Here is a 23,937-nt window from a genome sequence, read left to right on the forward strand (position 1 = left end):
AGAAAGCTGTGGAAGGCTTGTGGAAAAGGAACCCTGAGGGAAGAGTTTTGTACATGGTCAGAATTGGCTAAGTTTAGAAACAAATTGGGCAACGTAAATGAATCTTAGAAGTTAGCTGGAAGAAGATTAGATTTGGTTTTCTCTCTGTTAAGAGGAAAAAATTTTCTTAAAATATTAATCCACCTTCAGTAACAGATTGTAAAACTTCTTATACCACTTAGCTGATCTGTTCTGCCTTTACATTTGACATATTTTCTTGTTAATGAATTAGTACTACTTTACAGTGATCTATATGTTTATCTGATCAAGTGTTCTGAAATCTTTCACAAAGCTCCCCAAATATAAAATTCTAATTAATTAAATAAAAATTAATTTAATTAATTAAAATTCTTTTAATCTCCAGTTAAGTTTGGGATGCTACAGAAGGCCCCTGAAACATCCCAAAGAGAGATTTTTAACTATAAAGTTTCATTTGGCATTTTAAATAACATGGAATTGTCAAATGAATCATAAAACTTCTAAGGTTATATTGAATGAGAAATATTATTAATATAGGTATTGTAGAAATTACATGGACTCCCTAAAATTCTGGCATATCTGAAATGTTACCAGTGATAATTATGGGTATAGTGAACAGGTTCCTTTATTGATTATAGTGTAACGGTGATTAACCATGCTTTTAAATTTTTGTCATTTATAGACAGTTAATTGTTTTCTTCTGATGGTTTTGCAAAATGCTTTCTCTTCAAGGAGATTTACTGATTTCTAATAAATTTCAAACTACAGCACTGAACTAAACTGGGTAAGAAATTTTAAAGTTCTAATGAAAACTCTCATTAAAAGGATTAGTTACATGGGACTGGTTAACCTGCTGAATATGGTTATAATTTTTGATATTGTTTGAAATACTACTGGCTTTTAACCTGTTTCCCAGACGTAAAGAATCTCTTCTCCTTAAGCTAGTTATGGTTCACAGCAATTTGATAAATTATACCTATGTAATCACACTTGGAACACTTATCTTTTCTCTCTATCTGATCCCTCAATAGACTAAAAACACTTAGGTCCCCAGTGGCTCTATCAAACAAATTAGGGAGATCATCTCCTAACAGATATAGGAGTATAAAGATATTTTAAGGATTTTAAAGAGAAAAGAATTTACCTAAATCTGTAAGGCAGAAACCCATGAAAAGCCTTGACGTGGCTTTCTTGGCCTTAGCAAACCTTAACATTCTACCCTGAGACTCCGTATTAAAACTTCCAACACAGCCAATTTAAAAAAGCCTATATGATCAAATAATCAGACTTAAGTTGTAAAAATTTAATCTTGATTTGGCTATATTTGAGAAAACTGAGGGTAACTTAAGAGAGAAAATAAATTATATTTTAGTGGATATTAAATTCTAGTTTTGTTAATTGAGGTCCACATTTACTAAGACACTTCCCAGATCATTCCTTGCTGTTATGTCACATTACTGTACGGTTTAATTGAATTATGAAAAAGATACTCTAGGTTTGTTTCTGAAGCTCAGAAATCTATCCTTGGGTAAAGTTCCAATGCCCCATGACCTGCAGCCAGGGGTTATACATACTGCAACAGGCATGACTTAAAGAACTGTCTCCAACCTGAATGGAAGGACCCTTTTTCAGGTACTCTTTACCAGACCATACACACCAAAGCTGAAGGAAACGGAGTCTCCGATTCATTTCCAATCTGAAACATCCCCTGCACTGCACTGGCCTATCGAGTGCTGCTCCCCTGAAAACAATGCCCAAATGGAGAAAAAGCTACCAGACCAGGATGAGAAGAAGATGACATCTGAGCTAGACAGCTGACCCAAGACACCGGACCAGGACTGTATACCAATTACTTTGATAATTTCTCCAACCTTTGATTATGAACTACTCCACTTGTTAAGTTTATGATAAATTACCTATGTCTAGTACTTCTGTGTTACCTTGGTGGGTTTCCCTACTCCAAGGCTCTAACTAGATAGCCCTCAGAAACGTTATTCTAAAAAGAATTTATAGTTCTGTTTAGGCCACTGTTGATCTTACAAGGTGGGAGATTTCAACTGGCCAATTAATACCTGCTCTGACCCTGACCATAAATATGAACTTTCTCATAGGATCAAACTCAGAAACACAAGCAAAATTTTAACCCAAAAATACAACTTCTCGACTATTAAATTCTTACTCGTGACTTTATTAACGTTACTAGCTGTATTACTTATATCCTGTCTATTTTATAAAATTGTTGTCTGTTACATTTCCCAATGTGTAACTAGGCCCACAAGATGGATGATGGCTAAACATCTTGAAGAAACAGATAAAATTTATAACCCTGAATAAAATAAATATAATAGTGTGATTCTAGGTATGGGAATGAGCAAAGATGGGTAAACACTTTCTGTATCATAATAGACTAGTAAGACAGGTGATCCAGAGAACTTTTAGTATCAACAGGGCCTGACAAAAAAAACTAACACCTTGAATGGCAACTTAGAAGATTCTTCACCTGAACTAGGAATGAGCCATCCTAGCACCGTGGGACAAAATTGGTCATGAAATTTCTCTCAAAATATTGGTCGAATTTAGGACCAAGTGGGAGCACTGTGAATGAAAATACTACAATGTGCATGAAAATACTGCAACCATGACAGTAAACAAAGAATGCTGAATCCGAGTCATCAGCAGCTGCTGCCAACCCCCAGCGAGTACATGCCTACAGCCCGGCCTCTCTGCCACTCACAGTGGTGCCCTCTGAGCAGACTCAGAGTAAGAAAGGACAGGATACTGGCCCTAGATAGCCAGGGGATTGCCAAAGGAATGAATTCAATGACCCAAATGTTTGCTTCTCACCATACATAGAAAAGCAGTAAATACTTGAACTTGAGATATCTGGTTTTCTTTAGATAACAAGCAATGTTTTATTGTTCCAATTACCTGGTCTTTGTTGTAAGCTTCTATATATCCTAGCTCCTCCCCTACCTCTTGGGAGCAGTCCCTCAGAGTGATCTGAGAGGCTGTCATCCCGGCTCGAGTCCTCCAGCCAAATAAAACAAAGCCCTTAACATATAGGCTGAACGTTTATTTCAATGACGTTCCAGAATAGACACAACTCATCAATTCTGTAATGGAACACACTGAATCAGGAACCAAAGCGTGTTTTAGTCCGGAAAATCTCCGGGTTCCTATTTCTTCCTGTCATTATACAATCCCTCTAGAACTCATTAATTTGCTGTCTGCTCCTCTGGCAACAAAACTCGTAGAAGACTCAACTCAGCAGAGCGCCCTGCTGGGGAGAACACCCCGCAGAAGCACTGCAGGCTGCCTGCCCTCCTGCACGCTCTGCTGACCCTTGGTGTCCCCCGTGGAGACCAGGCCAACAGAGCTGTTCCTAACAGCTACAAATTCGCACTCGTTAAATAAATCATTTTATTTTATATGATATTTTACGTATATACCCATCTCTGAAAACAGCTTTGCAGAAGCTCAAATCTTCAACATCAATCCCCAAAGGCAAATCCGGTCCCCAAGGGGAAACAAGACTTAAGACGACGCTAAGGCCTCCAAAGTCCTCTCAAGGACCGTCAACCAAACTGCCTGCAGGTCTGCAGCTGCAGGCTGTTACATGTCTGCTTTTAAAGCAACCCCTTCCTGCCCTCGGGTATTACAGTGTCCCTCTACGCCCTCCTGTCTCAGAGTAAAAGCAGCCATTGCAGAACCTTGCAGGGAAGCACTGACAGGAGTCGACAAAGAGGATCAGAGCTAAGCTAATACTTCTGATGACACGACCTTGTCACTGTGTCACTTTACAGATGAAGATATATATAGAGAGAGGTGGGGTGATATTGCTTAAAGTCACACAGCTAATAAGTGGCAAAGTCTATAACTCTGCTCTTCCCTTCGGCGTGACGCCCCAGCTGGGACGCCCACAGGGTTGTCTCATGCCTGCCTGAACAATCCTCTCCTGTCACTCATAACCCACCACAGGGTCTGACCCTAGCCTGCCTTTTCAGCATCTATTCCCTCCAGTCTCTCAGGAACAAGGCCGTTTGGGCCACTGTATGACTTCCGGCTCCCGGAAACATCAGTGCTCATGCTGGTCTTGCCTGTGCATCCGGCCCGCTGCTCAGAGGCTCTTCCTCCCCTGCAGGAGTACATTTCCACTCTCCGCAGGGACACCTCCTCAGGGGAGCCCTCTTCTCGCTCTCAGCACGGCAGGGCCACATCCCGAGCTGCCCCATTAGGACAGTGTGCGCCCAGGTCTGTTAATCAGACCAGCAGCATCAGAGCCAGGGATTATGCCCGGGCTACCCTGCAAAACTACTGCCCGCCACACAGTCCCCAGCCAGCAGGTCACCTGGAAGTCACAGCAAGTGCCCCACCCAATCCAGAAGCCTCTTCATTTGCCAGCATCGCTGATGACTGGTTTCCAAACTTTGGTCAGTTTCACACAAAACAGCACCTTCAACTGTGAAGCAGAGGGTTTCGCTTCTGCTCCCCATCCTTACTGGTAATGTCAAGGAAAACAAAGAGGCCTTTTCTCAACACTTTTATAATGACACCCTCCCACCCACAATATTCATATGCTCAAGAGCTTTGGATCCACGTGATTTTCTTTCCCTTATGATAAGCGGCTCAAAACACTGCGGGATTCCTTCTATTTAGAGGGTATTTGTACTCAGTTTATCGGCTTTAATCTGTTTTTGTCTCTCTTCAATATCCCTAGCAGTTGCCACCTCTTACTCCCTTCAGCAGCCTCCCTCCCAACATCTACTCTAGGAAATCAGCTGTGATGAGGGGCCCTGGGGCAGTCACAGACGATGCAACTAAGGCAAAGAGAGGGTCCATAATTTGCCCGAGAAGATCAGCTTCAACCCCCAACAATGTGTGTCACGTCCCTGTGTTTAACTCTTATGCTAAGCAAGATAACTTTTTGTAGATTATGGTTATAAACAGATGAGGTATAAAAATACATACAAGGACACACATCTACTCTAAGATGCTCACTAACTCCACTATTTTGTTTCTACTTATTTCTATTAAAAAATATTAAGAACCTCTGCAGTCAGTATAGCAAAATGTTACTGGGCTTTAAATCCAGAATATAGAGGTGTTAAATGTGTCATTACTCATACTTATTTGTATGTTCACAATACAAAATTATTTGAAAGTCCCTCTCACCTCCCCCTACTCACTACTGGCTCTCACCTGAGCTCCCAGACCACACATCTAACAACCTTTCACTTTACCCACAGCTGAACTCATCAGATTTCCGCAGAACTCCCTCTGCAGCTTTCCCTCCTCAGAGCACAGAAGGACCATCATTTACCTCATAAATCCACCCAGAAACCTGGGCCTTACTCCATCCTACATTCACAGACAGCCTTCATCCTTTCCTTTTTACCATCTAAACATGCCTTCAATATGTTCGCTTTTAAACACTGACCGTCCCACCGCTCAAGTGGAAGCCACCAACACTGCCCACCTGGACACATGAGTCTCCTACGTGGCCCCACAGCCACTCTCCCCTACTTGAGACAAATGGGACTTTGTCACTCCCGCGCTTTTTGGACTCTTTTCAGACCCACTCTTCTTAGAAGAAACTCCAAGTTCTTCACCAGGTGAAAGTCTTTGCCATGAAATTGTCACCTCAGGGAGGGCAGGACCCGCCCTCTCCCCTCGGCCCCGCCCTCTCCCCTCGGCCCCGCCCTCTGGCAGGGCATCAGCTTGGGAGGACCTGCTGAGCTACACCAGCCTGTATTCTAAACCTGGTCTGAGTTCTTAGCAAACTGCTTCAATTATCCATACAATTCCAAGGTAAATTAGAAAGATTTTAGATGTTGAGCTAGACTATTGATTTTGGGATTTTGCACTAGCAACCTGCAAGGACATGTTCTAAAGATTCTGTCTTCTTAAAACCACACCCAGGTTAAAGGAGTATTTGTGGAATGTCTTCGGAGGAAAAGGGACTGTACTTTTACAGGCTTTATGTTTTATAACATGAACAACCCGGACAGGGTCACAAATGGAACCGCCTCACAAGTGACAGAAGACAGGTGAGAGGCACAAAGCAACAGGTTGCAAAGATGGTAAGAGCAAACATGATTCTCCAACCCCCCCAAAAATTTTTGAAACAACCAAAAATTCTGAATTTTAAAAGTAAAAGAGTATCATATAGAGAAATGAAATAAATAATGCTCTTCATCAGGGTTTCAAGATCTCACTCCAGAGTTTTTAGCAGGCCATACTGAATCCTAGCACAGAAAAATCAAATGGACTTGTAGTGAGAAAGTTCCAGGAAAACTGCAGTAATTCCTCCACTTGTGTAAGGACATACACTCACCTGCTGAAGGTGAATGTAAACCGCATTCTGGATAAATTCGAAAGCTTCCAGGCTCCGCTTCTGGATGCCAAGGACATGGACAGCTTGGAAGCATGCTTCTAACTCAGTCATCGGCATTTTTACACTGCAGGGGAAACGGAGGCACCCAGTCAAGAGCAGAGATGTTCCTGTCGTGTCTCACAGGCCGTGCCTCGGGGATTCAGTGCCCTGCAGCAGCCCGGCCCCAGGCAAGGACCAGCAGCGTTTTCCACCCAAGCAGGAGGGGCACTGTGCTTGAGAAAGCCCATCTCCGATGGGGGCAAGAGGGGCTGGTGGGGTTCAGTGAACCTATAAATGCCCACAGAAATATGCCTGCATTCATTCAAGTGATGCAAACAACTGTAGCAGGCTATTTAACAAAATTTCAATTGTCAGTGGAAATTTTGCCATTCCTTTCCGCTTGTCCCCTGCACTCTGAGACAGGCTTAGGCTCTCTTACACCTGCAGCTCTGTGCAATAGTTGTGAAGTCATTTTACTTTACAGATACCACGGTTCTGCCCAGGGTGATATCCAGCCCAGAGAGGTGGCCCAGGCCAATTTAAAGCTATGTGGCTTGCGTGCGGGGGCAATTACAGGAGCTGGTTCTGGAGCCAGGCCCCTCCCCACCTCTGCTCCCCTCTCTCCCGAGGCCCCGCTGCCAAGCACTCAGGCTCCGTGATCTTATGTCCTACTCTTCTACTCTACTCCAAACCCTTTTCCTTTTGTTTTTTTCCCTAATTATTCCCAGCTGGAGTGATTTTTCAATCTCAATATCTGAAAAAAATTCCTGCAGCCGAAAAAGAGGTCTCCAGAGGTCAATGCCCATATGCTGGTTCCTGAAGAGAGCCCCTGGCTACGGGGACCCTCACCAACACTCACGGGGCATCAGAGATGTTGCAGGGTCGGCCACCCCCTACAAGAGTTTGCTGTCACCCTAATGCCTGCACAGCATCCCTGCTCACAAAATATAGTTGGTACACTTATCGGTTATTAAGAAGCAAAAATACAAAATTGCTCGTATTTCTTACTAATATTATCTATGAAGCTGGAAACGGAATTGTAATAAAATGTACAGTTTTTACCCTATGTTAAATCTGTTCCTTTGAGTTTAAACCTGTGCCCTGTTTCCTAGGCTCAGACTTGGTAGCTCTGCACCATTTGAAAAAGAAAGTTGCCTTTAGCCTGAAATCTGCAGGAAAGCCTATTCTCCTGGCCCTGATCTTTAAAAATGTTAGCTCATCTGCACTTCTGTAGAGATGGCAAGTTGCATAATAGAGAATAGCCTTTGTTTTTTTGGAGGTTTTACAGGGGTACCATGATTTGATCCACATGGACAGCTGCAAGAACAGCGGATTCAAAGGACAAACAATTCATAAAGCAAGAAGTATGCAACAACCAACCACAACCCCGCCCCTTTTTAGTATAAAAGGAGACTGAATACTTACTTGGGGAAGATAGTTCTCCAGGACATCAGTCTGCCGTCTTCTGGGTCTGCCAGCATTGCAAGTGAAGTCACTATTCCTTGCTCCAACACCTCATCTCCCGGTTTATTGGCCTGTCATGTGGCGAGCAGAACGAGTTTGGACTCAGTAACAAAATGACTGCATTGGAGGTAGTATGTCTCCAATGTTTCCTCATTTCCAATATGTAACATGCACATCATTTATGATCTAGTGCAAATAATTCATCAAAGACAACCACAAAAAGAAACTATACTCACCTAGCTATCAACACTGAAGTCACAACCTGTCAATTTTATATGATGTTGAACAACACAATGGAAAAACCTAACATAGGGAGTTGATTCCACGGAAATAAAATTATTTCTACTCCTTCAATACTTTTTCTTTTCTTTTCTATTTTATTTTGTTTTGCTTATTGAAAGGAAAATAAAAGTCAAGTCATTTTATTTCACGTATTTTTGTTATAGCTACATTCTTTAAATACTACAAAGAGATTTAAACTGCAAAAAATTGTTCATATATTAGTATAAAGATATATACACAATCAATGGGGATTAGGAAAGGAATGGACATTTACTAAAAATCCACTGCAATCTTGTCTTTTACAAGCATATCCTGGAATATAAGCTGTATGATCCAGGGGACTCCACCCCCATTCTCACTGTTGAGTCCCTTAGCAATCAACTACTAAGGCACCAGCATAGAACCATGTGATCAGTATTTTAGGAATAAATTAGGGAATTAGCACATTCAATTCTAAAACAAAAACCCTAAAATAAATACTGAACTTATTTACAGATAAAGAAAATTGGAACCAAAAAAGTAGTTATTTCCCCAAGGTCACAAAGCTAATAACTGGTAAAGACAAGATTTGAACTCATCTGCCTGATTCTAAAAACTAAGGTGGAAATCCCATTCGACTTGGGAGGGTCCAGCAGCGGAGCCTATCACCCTATCTTTGTTCAGATCTAGCCTTAGACAGCCTGAGACAGCACCCCATTCCTATGGAACTCGAGGGCAAATGATAACAATAAGGATTTTATATCCAGTAGTTTGTTAGGTCTCATTTATATAAAGTGTCAGCAGGTCAGCAGAAAAACTCTGGAAAATATGAGTGGGTCCAGAGCTTTCTGCTGATTAGTAACTCAGTCTCTCAGGACATAGTGACCTTCCCATGAGAGGCCTCATGGACATAAACTAAAGGCAGCTGAGCAATGAAAACTAACAAGAACCTGGAACTCAAGCAAGAAGGTTCCCTGCCATCCCCCACCCAGTTGCCTCTTCACCCGCGTGGACACGATGGCAGGAGACCCAGATTCTTGTCTAAGTTACATCATCATGGATTCTCATCCATAATAATGTATGACTCTATGCCGCCTTATGTCCATTAAAACTCAAATATGATAACACCAATATCTCAGCAGAATATCTATGTCTCCACTTCCTGTCTTCTAATAGGAGAATATTTTTATGGACAAAAAGCAGAAATCCAATTTAAAAAACCATGCACGAAGCCAGGTGAAATTCTGCTTAAGAGACTGCTCTCACGCTGAGTAAATGAAAACTCAGAAAAAGTGGCCCTTCTCCCTCAGCAAATGGGAGGTAGCCTGATGTGTGTGTGTGTGTGTGTGCACGTGTGTGTGTGTGTAAATCAAATACAATGAATTCTGGGATGTGTACAGTTTTTTTAAGTCACTGTCATTTCATGGGAATGAGCCACCATTTAAATAATTTGAATCTAGTGTTCTGAGAGAGTCTCAGGCTCTTGGTGGAGGAGGTGAAAAGGGAGAGTGAAGGAGGAAAGAGGTACATGAAGCAAAGAACTAAGAATACTGCCAGGGAAAGGCAAGACGTTAGTTTTGTTCTTCCTTGCACCACATACAAATTAGGGACTCGCTTTCTGCTGATGACTTATCGAGCACTGATTTGCAGGAGAAGAGGGGACAGCTCATTGCTCACTGAGCTTGTGACTGAACGTGGCATCTTATAGACACAAATCATTTACCCTGATCAAACACTCTAGCAGCAGGCTGTAATTCTTCTGTTTTGAGAGACAACAAAGCAGGAGTTCAAACAGGATGCATAACTTGACAAAAGTCAGAGGTCCAGTAAACTAAAGAGGATTAATTCAAACTCAGATCTGAATGCAGAGTCTGATCTTCCCACTCCCAGGACTGGAAAATCCTTAACACAGGCTCCCCAGCTCCCCTGCATTGTTCCTGGCACCAAGCATTTGCCATGGCAATGGTCACCATTTCTCACAGACACAGCGCTCTGTGCAGCAAATGACCTTGATCAGACCTTGATCATCTACCTGCCACGCCCACCAGGCTTCACCATACAGGCAGGAAAGCTGGCTTTCAAGTGCATACAAAGCCATTCCTTGTCTAACCTGGGCTCTTCTGTGGTTTCTCCAGCCTAAAGGCAGCCATGAAACTGCTCACAGTTTGTACATGAGCCACACTACCTCTCTCCATCTGTCTCCCCACCTATACTACTTAGCTATGAACATTTTGAGAATCTTCGACACAAATTTTTAAAAACAAAAAAGAAAGGATTCTGGAACAACTACTTAATACTTACAATTTTAAATGACAAATTACAAAGTGAGTATTTACAAACCGAATCTTCCTTTCTAAATTTCAGTTTTAAGCGTTTAAAAATATAATAGCAAAAAATTTTCACTTACAAAATTGACAAAAACATAAACAATAATCTGGAATAAGTTAAAAAATAATGCCCATGTTCTAAATGGAGAAACTTCAGGGCTGTACTGAGGGGTAAAGTAAGAGGTGAGGATGTAGAGACATCAACAAATTGCATGGAGGAAAGCAGTTTTGTAAAGATGTAAGTTCTCATCAGAATAATTCAAAACTTACTGAAAACTCCCATGACAACTCCAATCTGATTTTTTTTAACTTGAACAAAATATTTTGGAATTCTTCAGGAATAATAAAATCATAATACTAGACAAGAAAATTTGGGATGGAAGAAAAGAATGAAAAAAATTCAGACTGCCAATTATTAAATAAATTTTTACAATATGTAAGTTATGGTGCTGGAGTAAGAAAGGCAGATTGACAGAAGGGAACCATGAGCTCAAAAAGAGACTCTAGTGTACACAAGTATTTTGTAAAGGTGGGATTTCAAATCAAAGAGAAAAGTATGACTTCAGTAATTGTCCTGAGACAATCAGACAATCACCTAGAAAGAATAAATACTATTCCTCTCATAAGGACCACAAGATAATTTACAGACAGTGATGTAAATATAAAAAAGTACTAATAACAGCAAATACAACACTTTGCTCTTATTAACTCAACTTACCCTTACATTAACAAGTACTATTATCATCTCCATCTTAGAGATTAAAAAAAACCTACAGAGGAGATTTATTCCAGTATAAGAAATTATTTTTAAGAATAATTTCAAAGATAAAACACATAAGGAATACATTTATTATCATAAGAATATTTTGAGACACTACCAAAATTAAAATCCTCCTAAACAAAATGAAAGGAAAGAAATGACAAGAAAAAGCTCTGTGATACATGTTGTTGAAGACAAGAAGTTAATGTTCATAACATACAAAGAGCTGTCACAAACCAACAAGAAGCTCCCCCACTTAAATGTGTGCAAAGGATAAAAGGAATCATTCATTTTAAAAAAGTCAAATGGCTAATGAGTGAAAAATGCTCAATACCTCACTGGTCATCAAATGCAAACTAAAACAATGAAAAAGCACTTTTGCTCATCATATTGGCAAATATTTTTAAAAGATATTCTATCTAGTGTCCATCTGTGGGAGAAGAAACCATGAGCGACATTTTCAGAGGACGACATGTCAATGGATATGTAAACTCTGAAAAACGTACGTACACAATGACTCAACACCACTTCTAGGAATCGTTTCCTTTAGGAAAAAACAAATTAGGTCCAAAAAGATGTACCCATCAGGGCATTTACACAGCACTGTTTACAATGGTGGGAAGAAAAACTGAAGTGAAATCATATCCAGCAATAGAGAATTGGTTACATAAGTAATTGTGCATCTTTTCATTCCCCTATGGAAGGAATTTCTAGAGTTACTTGAATGGAGTCTGTGATGAATGTAAATGTCACATCCAGGGACTAAATTTCCAGAAGCCTTAACTAAGGGAATACTCATAAAAGATCACAGGAATATCTGTACAAGAAGGATGCCAGTCAAATATCCTTTCTGACAGTGGAAAATGGAGAAAATTTAACTGTCCACCATCAAGACAATGATGCGGTAAATCACGACGAGCTGCGAGCAATGAGGGAGCCAGCGTTTCGCCGTGGTCCAGGGCCTTGTCCACAGCATTCTCTCACCAAAGGTGTGCGTGGGAAAGAGACCACACCCGCAAATCAGGAGACCCCTCCACTCTATCTGAAAGGACCTGGTGAGTCTGGAGTGGGAGGACGTCTATGATATACACCTGAGTGATTAAAGCGAGCTGCAGAAAAACATATAGTATGGTCTCATTTTTAAATAAAGCATATATACACACACGTATACATGGAATTCTCATATGTGTGTATATATGTATGTCATAGGCATAAAGGTCATGAAATATATATATCAAATTTTCAACAGTTTTTACTCTTCGGAAATAAGGGGAAGGGAGGTAGGGCCTTCCTGTACCACCACAGTTCTCTTTTCAGTATTTCAGTTAAGTATACTTGGAATTTAAAAGTTTATTTAAGTCCGAAGTAAAATTGACAATGCCTCCACAAGACAGAATGCTATACTGGTCATCAAAAATCATGCCAGAGGAGATAGAATATTGTAGAAAAACATATAAAAAGCCGAATGGAAAATGGAGGTGTCCACACAGTAAACAGTCACAGAGTGCTCTCTGGTTTTTTATGACAGAGGTGATCCACACTGATGAAAATATACGTTAACGTGTTAATTATTATCTTTGAATAGCGGGACAAGGATAGCCTTTTTTGCCCACTTTTTCAGAGTTATTATTTTAAATGCACATTCTTTTTCATCTGAAAAAAGCATTTTTGGGTGTGTAGTACTATGCGTTGGAGAATAATACAAGAATACTTAGAGAAACAAGTAACTAGGAGACAAAGCAGCAGCATCACACAATGTAGGACGGGCGATCCTGATTAACACCACGCAGTTACATAAGGACCCACAAAGTGAGAGCACCTGCTGTAACAGGGCGTGGCCCCCTTCTATTTGTCAGCAGTGTCTTCAGGGCTGAGGCAGTTCTGAGCACGGCCAGTGTCAGTGCTGGTGTCTTGATTGATGCTACTGGGGGTGAGGGCACCTGCAAGCCGAGAGGAAGAACAGAAATCATCCTCTGCCTTTTCTGTCTTGTTTCTTTGTTACTTTAAAAGAGAGCCATATATAAGATAAACCGTGTATCTCCCCAAATGAAATTTCAGTAATGAAACCGTTTTTAAAGACTTCACAGCTTATATTCTGCCTTTAACTGTCTTTTCAACAAAGATCATATTTATTAAATGTTAATTAACTCAGTTAATTAACTCCCTGTTGAAACATTCTAGTAAAGAACATGAAATGCAGTATGTAAAAGAACCACACCTGCAGTGACTAGCTCAGCTGTCTTGACGGCAGTGCAGTCAGCCCCCACCATCCCGTGGCCCTGAGCTCCTGATGCTGGTAAGAGATTACGCTGCCGCCTCAGATGGAGAGAAACGGTGAAAGCATTTCTTGAACCCTACAGCACTGACAAAACATAACTGACAAATCCCAGGCCCCTTTGAGGCTCTCATTTTCTGTTTCTGGCCAACCCCCATCAATGAGCAGAACCACCCAATCCCCGAGCCATGGGACTCACGTGGGAAGCAGTTTTGGAGAAATTTCCAGGTATAGAATGTAACCAACTATACATAGAACTCTGAAAAAGAAAAGATGCCATACTCTGATTTTGGAAGACACTCAAAATATTCTACTAAGCCTTAGTAGCTGGAAAGGCTGGGCTTCTCCTAAGTCACTTATTTATTTCACAGCCAGTAAGCATCTCCCTCAAATCCTGCTTCCCTGTGTCTGCTGGGAGCTTGAAGCACACTGCTGCTGTCGATCTTATAAGTCACATGGCAGAGACATGTGTCTCACGCCTGCAATCCTCACACAGGCTCGCCTCCTAGCCTCACTGTCTGAACTGGGCCCCATTTTCTCACCTGTTTATTTGGTATCTGTTCTTCTGTAAGCTACCTGAAATGCGTTTTGGAACATGTCAGAAGAAGCAGTGGGTTGAGAAATGGACAGATTGAGAGGTGAGAGATGGGCAGACAGAGAGAGAGACTCCAAGAAAAGGGGAACAAATAAAATTTCCTATGCAAAACCCTCTTCTAATCAGGGAAGGAAACCACCACGGAAAAGTGTGAAGAGGCAGGTAGCTTAGGACTGTTTCCTGGATTCCATGAAAAGTAATACCAAGAGATGAGAGGGTAGAACTTTAAATAGTAAAAGAAAAAAAGCACGCATGCTTGAAAAATATATCTACAATATGTACTTTCTAAAGAATAGACTGAAATCAGCAGGGCCCAATAACACTACACTTGGGTATTTACAGAAGTGAGAATCCCATCTCCAAACCACAAGGCATCCCTTCAGAGCACTGACAGTCTACATGGGGCGGTCATAAAGCCATCACCGCAAAAGCTATGCTACCCTGCACTTACGAGGAATGAGCAGCTGTGCTCAGGCTGCCCATGCGCATCATTTACACCCCACAGCACCTCTACGGGGGGGACGCCTAGCGAGCCCCGTCTCTGCAGGACAGAAAACCAGTTCTGGAGAGGCTAAGCCGACTTACCAGTTCTCCATCTCACAGGACTGGTCTCTCCAGAGCAGGACACGAACTCGGACCCACGATTGTAACCATGGTACTACAGTGCTTTGTGTGCTGTTTGTGTGTATAATACATTTGTTTCTATCATGAAAGGTTATTTAATAAATGATCGGTTGTCTTGTCTATCTCATTAGCTCACAATCAATCTTTATACTGTTGAATTGTACTCTTTTCCCCTGAAGAAAGGAACGGAAACAGCGGGGGTCAGAAAGAGGTGGGGCTCCATTCTTTATCTGGGATCTCATCTCATCGAAGTCTCCAAACAGGGAAAAGGAGCAAATGTTCTCTTTATCTTTTAAAGAGAGGGCTCCAGTGATGGTGACTTATTCAATTACAAAATCAAGGCTGGGGAAAGGGCACATGCAGCAACTAGAGCAGTATCAGCTGTAGGAAGGTCAAAAGTGCTCACGGGAGGGCTCAGGGGGCAGCCTCATTTAATTTCAATCAATAAAACAATAACAAACTCTAAAAATACTGGCCTACAATGGATTAGCTCTTTCTTGACATCTAGCAAGTTTCCACAGCCCACATGTAACATTATCGGGAACCAGTGAAAGGAAGAGTCCACAGACAAGGAAAATCAATGCCACAGGCAGGCTGAAACCCAGGCTGGAGTTTAGGAAGAGAAAGGGCATAGTTAAGAACTGGGGAAAGGCTGGGGAAAAAAATCATCACAAGGACTCTCAAGCATCATCCAACAATCATATAATCATTCATTCAAGAGAGAGTTACTGAGGTCGTATTCTGTGCAAGATTGTACAGCGGGTGAAGCAAGAGCGCAGCGTCCATGGTGGCAGCAAGTTGCGGGGCTCAAATACACTTCTGATCCCGGTACCTTGCACACTTGTCCTCAATATAAAGGCAAAGATAATTAAAGTAAAATAATACTCTGTAAACTCAAAGCATTGTTGAAAAAAAAAGTTAAAGAAGACCTAAATACCAGGACAGACACTCCACACACATTCCCCTATCAAAAGAAAGTGCTCTTGGAATGGCAGTGCTCCCCAGAGCGATCCGTATATTCAACGTGGTCTCGATCACAATCCCAGCGGGCTCCTCTGCAGAAACTGACTATCTGCTGCTACAATTCATATGGGAATTCGAGGATCTCAGTAACCAATACGTACTTGAAAAAGAAAAATTTGAGAGGACTTATAATTCTCAATTTCAAACCTTACAACTGTATCTCCAGGTGAGATTAGAGGCCATTGTGAAGTTATTACTGTGTTAATCCTTATTTACTAAATTCTCTACAATGAATATTACTGTTACAATAAGAAAAATAAAAAGTAAGTTATCCTTTAAAACATGCACACCGATTCATTCATTGGGAAAAAATTATTCTATCAATTAAGAGATAAATATCTATTGAAAAAGGACAACTTAAAAACAAGAGTGCATTTGCATTTTTCATAAATTGAAAACTGAAAAGCACAAAGACGTCAAGTTTCTAGGGAGACCAATGCAACATATTAATAGTTATTTTCAGAAATTCTAATTTAACAATGAAAACTCTGGAAAGGGAAAATCGTGACTGAGAGCCAACTGCAAACACATGGAGAGCAAAGGCCTAGAAATCACAGTTCCTTTAACTCTGCTCCTAACACAATAGGAGAGGAAATTCCTCACTGAGGGGACAGTGGAATCCCATGCATAAGACAGGATACACAGTACAAACTGCACTAGAATTGGGGGTGATTTCCATAGAAGAATTCTAAAGTTACAAAATTGCTGAAAAACTATTAAAACACTGACAGAAAGATTAAAACACACAGTCATATATATTATATAGAAACATATGTAGTCTGCTCCCATGTTGCATTTAAATACAAATATATTTGTTCATTTATGGGCACTTATGACTTTATCCCTGGTAGAATATTTCAACTAAAACAAATAATCAATATAACACTCCTTTTGTCAAATCTACTTGATAAGTTACTCTGCTATGTAAACATAATGTGTCTAAGATAGATCTAAAATTAGTGAAAAAGAGCTTTGTATGGCTTCTTGAACTATTCTCAAAATTCAAAGCTTAATTTTAAAACAGATCTGAACAGTAATTCTATATTACCTTTCCCGTCGTGAAATGAACAACACAGTCTGTTGTCAAAATTCTGTCCTTACAATGATTCACGAGCACCGTATCCTCACAAAACTGCTGGACAGCAAAGCACTATCCAGACACTGTGACCCAACAAATGAAACACAATGAAGACAGTGACCCTATTCTGGAGGGTTTATAGTCTGTGTCAACACCAGGGTTTTATCTGATTGGTTTGATTTGTTGGCAAAATAAAATCAATCAAGTACTTTCTTCTTTGAGCATTCTATAAGTCATGACTCTGCTGTTAGTGTCATGAGCAGGAAAGACTTAAGCATGACTTGATTAGATCAACTAGCAACAATCATCACTGGAGAGTGAGTAATAAAGAAGTTAACTGATAGCAATGCTTCTCCCTACATGAGACCTAAAATAAATCGACACTGATATCCGAAAAGAAAATGAGAATTTGAGGTCCCCAATAAGAAAAAAATCTAACAAGAAATCAAAAAAGTAAAGATTTTTTCATTAACGTTTCCTGGAAAGATTGGAGCATGGTGGTGTTGAGCTCAGATGCTAGGGAAAAACATGAGGGTCTGAATTCCCACAGCACTGGGTAGCTTTGACACTAATATGTCAGTCAAATTCTCTGCATCTCAGTCTCCGATGCATAGACTGGGGACAACAACCGCACCCATCTCCTAGAACGGTCCTAAGAATTAAGTTATTTTATATATACAAGTTTTAATAAAATACATCAGATATTAAATATTACCCCAAAAGCACAAGGAAAAATGAAAACAGAGATAAATTGGAGTTCATTAAACTTTAAAACTTTGCTTCAAAAGACACCATCCAGAAAGTGAAAAAACAACACTCAGGAGAAAATTTTTTCAAATCATTTATCTGATAAGGAATTTGTGTATCAAAAAAAAATTCCACAGCTCAACAATAAAAAGGCAACTCAATTAAAAAATGAAAAAAGAATCTGAAAAGATATTTTTCAAGGAAAATATACAAATGGCCAATAAGCACAATGAAACGGTGTTCAATAACATTAGCTCTAAAGGAAATCAAGTCAAAACAACTAGGAGAAACCGCTTCACATTCACTACAATCGGTTAAAATCAAAAAAAGATTAACAAGCACTAATGAGGACACAGAGGAAGCAGAGCCCGCAGCCATTGCTGGTGAGGATGTAACACAGCGTGACCACTTTGGAAAACATCCTGGCACGTCCTCAGAGAGTTGAACATTTGGCTTCTGAATGATCCAGCAATTCTGCTTCCTGGGCACACAAGTAAGAGAACTGAAAACAAATGTTAACATAAAAACTCCTACAGGAATATTCACCATTACTTTTCGCCATTAATTTTCAGAGCCAAAAAACAGAAACAACCCAAATGACTATCACGTGATGAATGGGTAAATAAAGGGGCCCAGCCATACAGTGAAATATTATTCAGCAATAGCAAAGCATAGAGTACTGACTCAGGCCACAACATGGACAAACATTGAAAACGTTACTCAGTGTGAAAGAAGTCAGTCAAAATAGACGGTTCCACTTACATGAAGTGACTCGATTTGCATGAAATTTTCAGCACAGGCAAATCCACAGAGACAGAAGAGTGGCTCCCTGGGGCTTGGGGAGGATGGGGAAGTTGATAATGTCTGCTTATGCGTACTGGGTTTCCTGTTGGGGGGAAGAAAATATTCTAAGATTGACTGGGATGCACATTTCTGGGCATAGAGTAAAATCCGCTGTACATTTTAATGGGTGATTTGTATTAAAACTGTTAAGAACAAAAGCACCTCGGATTAGTACCTTCCATAGTAAATGCAAATTGCTAACATTTATTACAGGAAGAAGAAACTGCCCTCAGCATGAAAGCAGGAGATCAGCAAATATTAGTTAACCGAAATTGGACAAGAGCATTTCACTTGAAACTGTTGCTGAGTGTACAAGAAATATTCAGACATGACAAGGAAAATCAGTTTGACATCACGAAGAAGCATTCTGCTTCAAATGCAAATCAAGGATTCGGCAAGCCCAGCTGCTACAAATGACCAGAGAAGAAACCTGGTTCTTAAAACAAGCACCAGAGCCAACAAGGAAATGGTGGTGAGGAAAGCAGGCGGCCTAAAATCTGGAACAGTGTGCTACAAATAATTTCTCCACTGAAAATTCAAAAATAAAATGAAAGTGATGTAATGCTGTGTTGAACTCACGTGAATGGGCTTCCTGCAGTGCTTGACAGTTCTGTAACCCCGAATGACTCAGGAGAATCAGCATGGCTCCTGGGAGTCCCCAAGTAACTGCCCATCAGCACGCTGACCACCATCACATCTGCCAGGGTTGAATTGCAGAGAAGAGAGCAACCTCTGAAAGGCACAGGGAATGTTGACAAGGGAATAAAAGGCTGCGGTCAATCCTGGGACAGAGGCCCTGTGAGCAGAGGCCAGAAGGCTGCAGGTGAACTGGAGTGGCCCTGGGGCAGGAAGGGACCACAGGGGAGCATATCTCAATTATCTCCTCTCTCTCCCTCGGGTAGGAGGGATAAAGCCTGCATCCTTCTCACCTGGAACTGTGGGTTCTGGCTGGCGGAAGTCTTACCGACACGGAATGAATTTCTCAAGACTGCGGAAAAAGGAAAGAAAGCGAGAGGGATTAGGGAGCCAAATCCACGAGTCTCTCAAATGCTCCCATATTTATTGTGTATAATCAAAGTAAAAAGTCAATAACAGTTGTGAGATAGTAGGCAGGAACTTGGGGAAAGAAGGGATGAGACAGAGATTGTAGACTCCACCATGAGTACTAAGGCTTAGTTTACCTTTAGGGAAGTCATGGGCTGAGGGGAACAAGATACATTTTTTAGACATGTTCATTACAAAGCAGACCACCAGACCAGCCTGGTCCCTGTTTTGGGGATAATAGACTATCTAACACCACGCAGGCCTGGCGTTTATAGCTGAGGGCCTGGGTCATTGCTCTGCAATAAGCAGTGTGCTATCTATAACCTCAAATATGCAAGCAAGGCATTGTCTCTGCTTTTTATGGCAAGGAGACAGGAGTGAGGATGCACAGGTGTTTGCTTTAAAGCAGTTAATAAGCACATTTTTTTTCTTAAAGTTGACAGGCGGCTGCGATGTGTTACAACTTGTTAACTCAATCATGGGCTCCCACATGGAACCATTATGGAGGACATCCTAGGATGAAAAATCCTGGCTCTGGATCTTTTCCTGCCAGCTTCGGCCACTCCAGCAGGGTCTAGACACATCCCTGAATAACGATCCCACAGAACCACCTAAACTCTTAACTCCTGGTGCTTGAAACTTAATTTTAGCTCTACACAACTTAATGTAGAAAAGTTTCAGAAATAAAAGATATTATATTCTTTTTATATCTCATCATAAGACTGCTTTTTCTGATTGCTCTAAGCTGCTTCTACATGGTAAAGCACCTAATTCTGCAGGTGAATTCAGTACTTTCCTTTGGGCATAACTAGACAGTCTGGGCTGTCTGACTTCTATTAGTCAAATACCAATACACTTAATTGATTTCTTTGTTCATCAATTTCAGCCTGGAGGTGAGGGTCTATCACTATTTTCCTCAGCCCACCCTCTACTCTTTTCTCATCAGCATCTCAGGCCTCCTGAAAACAAAACAAAGCATTTGTTTCCCTTCATCTACACTTTCCACAAAGGCAACAGGAATCATCATGCCTAGAGAATGAATTCAACACAAATGTTAAAACAAAAATCTATAAACCTGAAGCAACTCCATCTCCGACTCATGATACACAATGACATGAGAGTAAGTGTGTCAGGTACAAAGCATGCGTGAGCCTGACCACCTCATTTCTATTCTTCAAAGGAAGGAAGGTTTTCGTATTTTTTATTATCATTCTTTGTCATTGTTTCTGATTAAGCCAAAAAATTTTTTATGAAATAATTAAGCACTGCAATAACAGATTTTCGCTGTATCAATTACAGAAGGAATTCAGAGGGGATAGGAAAACCCACCTCTGTAAAAAATGCAAAATTCCTTCCCCTGTTAAGAACACGAATACAAAATGCAACAGAATTCAAATTCTTGTGGAGAGGACAAAAGCCACAGAATCAAAGCAAAGTCATTATTATGACTCAATCCAAAATTCACTGGACAAACATGCTCAATGCATTCAAATAATTTTTAAGGCACACTGCAAACCATTCACTTAATTATCTACAGGCTAGAGGAAGAATTTCCCTCTATAACAGACAACATAAATCAATAGGTTGCCCCACCAAACAAGGAACAAACATCAGGTTTTTTGCAGTTCTGATAAATCAGCAAGTTTTAAAGATCAAAATCCAGAAATTTTAAACATTCATTCACACCAGAATGAATCAAGCACTTAAAAAAAATAAATAACCCAAAGAAACTAAACACATTGATCACGTACCTGGATCAATGAGAAATTCTTGTACAGCTGGAAAAAAAGAACAGTCTATAGACTTATACTTGAAAAATAAAACTACTTTTAAAGATAACTGCTAAAACACATTTCATCATTCATGTTGCCTTGAAAAATCTGAGGCACTTGTCTCTGATCAGAAAAGCAATTCTGAGTATTAGTATGTTACAATTCAGTGCCAGTTTGCTTTAGAAGAAAAAAGAAAAGCTGCTGTTTCTCATCTTGCACAAAGTTTAAAGAACCTCCCTGCCTCTATCTCCTCCCATTTTCTAAGCTCATGCTCCCCAACCCTTCTGAAACAATTATGAGAACCTCTTATTCCCACCAATATGCCAAATCACAAAAGAGTATCAATTTATTTGTGTAAATATATACCTACACCTTGAACTGGAGGAGAAAGATTTCAGAAGGCTATATGGAACTTATTGCTACATTCCTGAAATCACACACATACACGTTCACAGAGACACAGACATATACAAACTGAATTACTGGGCACTTCACAAGCTAAGGACTTACAACTTCTAGAAGATAACTTTGTAGTTAGTTTAAAATACAAAACGGTCAGCTTTTGAAAGCCTTGAACATTGCAAAATCATCCAAATATCAATGAGATCCAATTAGCCTTCTCTGTAGAATGTAATTCCCCATGATGGCAAAGCAGACCCTAAGAAGTAGTGGATCCAAGACTCGTGTTTTTCACTAGCTATGATCGTTTTAAAACATGTAAACAGATTTAGAAAGGTATGTCCCTATGACATTTATTCTTATTGAGATGGCATATGTATTCAATTGTCTATGCAGAAAATAGGACCCATGATGGTGTTTAAGAAATATTTTGTGTATTGAAATATTTATTTTTAAGTGCAGACAAGGAGGGTGGGTATTACTCCATTGTAGAGCACCTGTTGTGCACGCACATGTTCCTGGCTTCAATCCCCAGTACCTTCATGAAAATAAATAAATACAAGTGCTTACTTAAAAATAAGAATAAATTTATATAAAAAAATAAATGCAGACTAAAAACCACTGCAATCTAGGAGCCACAATTATAATAAAAAACAAGTGTTTCTATCAAATATTGACTATACGCCAATCACAGAGACAACCACAAATCACACCTGACAACCATCACGTGTGATTCTCAGCAATCCTACTAAGTAGACACGGATGAGAAACCCGGCTCTGCGGATGAGGAGACGGAGCTCGGAGGAGCCGGGGACACTGACCGTCCTGCTCCCCGTGACACCGCATCAGCCCAGGGCAAGCGCTGACAGAGCTGCACTGAGGGGACACCCAGCTGCATGGAACCATGGGGGATTGGGGAGTCCTAGAAAATACTCAAAAGTGTTCAATGAAAAACCATCTCAAATATATTACTCTGTGCCCCATCCTCTAAACACAGAACATGTCTGGGACCTTTTTGATGCCTCCGTGTCCTTTCTGCCATCATCAGTTACGTGCCCTCTCAGCGCGACCAGTCATGAACTGGACCCCATACGAAGTGCACTCAGATGGAAGAGCTTTAAAAGCTGTTTTATGAAGTTTGTAAGACTCTGTCTATTCCTCACACAGGCGGTCATCCAGCACTACTCACCGGTGCGGATGTACCACCTGAAATCACACCTTTCTGCTTTTTAAAATCCCTTCATGTAATACAGACTTTTAAACAGCAAAGAAGCAGCTCAACCACAGACAGTGGACAGCTTTTCACCAAATGGACTCGAACAGCACATCTGACAACCTGGAAGCCCTTGTCTTCTATTAAACCCACTTCCAGGTACTTCATCATTTTCGGATTGGTGGACTCGGCCTCTGAATGGCCTACTCAGAGAGATCCCATCCTCACATCCGGGGGTGGGAGAGGACCCTGCTGCTGGGAGAAATCAGTGAGGAAGGTGGACATCCTCCAGCCATTTCTGCACGGGTAGAAATGCCACATGCTCAGAAATTATACCGTCAGCACCCCTGGGCTCCCATGGACTAGTTTCACATTAAGCAAACTTATGACACACTGATGCAAGAAAACCAGAAATTTAATTTATTAATGTAACAGGAGATGTGAAACTACAAACCAGATTGAAATATCAGAGTTCAACCATGAGTACAGATTCTCCTCCACGGCCCAATCTCGGGCAGGCAGTCACATGGCAAGCGTGGACAGAAGCAGAGCAGGAAGGGTTTCTAGATTAACTCAATGGACTAAATTTCTGTTATAAGAACAGATCTACTGCCTGGAAAACAATTAATGCCAATCACGGGGCACACTCCATGGACAGTGGCTGAGACACGACTGTGAGCACCTGTATAACTCCACTTTCCCTGTCCTTTCTGGTCTAACTGATGCAGAGGTACAGAGATCCAGGGATGCAGATACCTGTAAACACCCAAAGCCCATCCCTGGGAGCCTGGAAACCAGATAGCCAGGATTTAAATCCCAGCTCTGCCACTTACTAGCTCTGTTACCTTGGCCAAATTACTTACCCTCTGTGTGCCTCAATTTCCACACTGTAAACCTGGGATAACAATCAAATCTTTCCTACTCACTTGTTGTGAAAATTGGAGGATTCATTTCTGTAAAACTCTCAGAAAAGAATGTAGCACATTTTTGGTGCCCAACAAATTTCAATTTAATAAGAAAGTGATTTACAAGTCTCCCATCTAATCATCTTCTGTGTTTCATGACTATTCTGAGTCCCAAAGGAAATCCTTATTTCCCCTCTTATAAACTCTTGAGGAGCA

The 23,937-nt window shown here is 40.8% G+C and overlaps 1 protein-coding gene across 1 annotated transcript in view; it reads right to left on the minus strand.

Annotated features, from left to right (window-relative positions):
* LOC140694902 (uncharacterized) overlaps positions 1-23,937 on the minus strand; it is a 1,054,641-nt gene that overhangs the window by 1,016,855 nt on the left and 13,849 nt on the right. The window contains exons 3-10 of the mRNA XM_072957918.1: positions 19,318-19,376; positions 18,968-19,120; positions 18,308-18,431; positions 13,678-13,737; positions 13,422-13,579; positions 13,023-13,143; positions 7,817-7,926; positions 6,353-6,476 (exon numbers count right to left, since the gene is read on the minus strand). Coding sequence (XP_072814019.1) covers positions 6,353-6,429 — 77 coding nt within the window. The 5' untranslated portion in view covers positions 6,430-6,476; positions 7,817-7,926; positions 13,023-13,143; ... (3 more) ...; positions 18,968-19,120; positions 19,318-19,376. The remainder of the gene's footprint in view (positions 1-6,352; positions 6,477-7,816; positions 7,927-13,022; positions 13,144-13,421; positions 13,580-13,677; positions 13,738-18,307; positions 18,432-18,967; positions 19,121-19,317; positions 19,377-23,937) is intronic.

The sequence above is a fragment of the Vicugna pacos genome, unplaced genomic scaffold (assembly GCF_048564905.1).
Source record: "Vicugna pacos unplaced genomic scaffold, VicPac4 scaffold_110, whole genome shotgun sequence".
NCBI classification, from domain to species: domain Eukaryota; kingdom Metazoa; phylum Chordata; class Mammalia; order Artiodactyla; family Camelidae; genus Vicugna; species Vicugna pacos.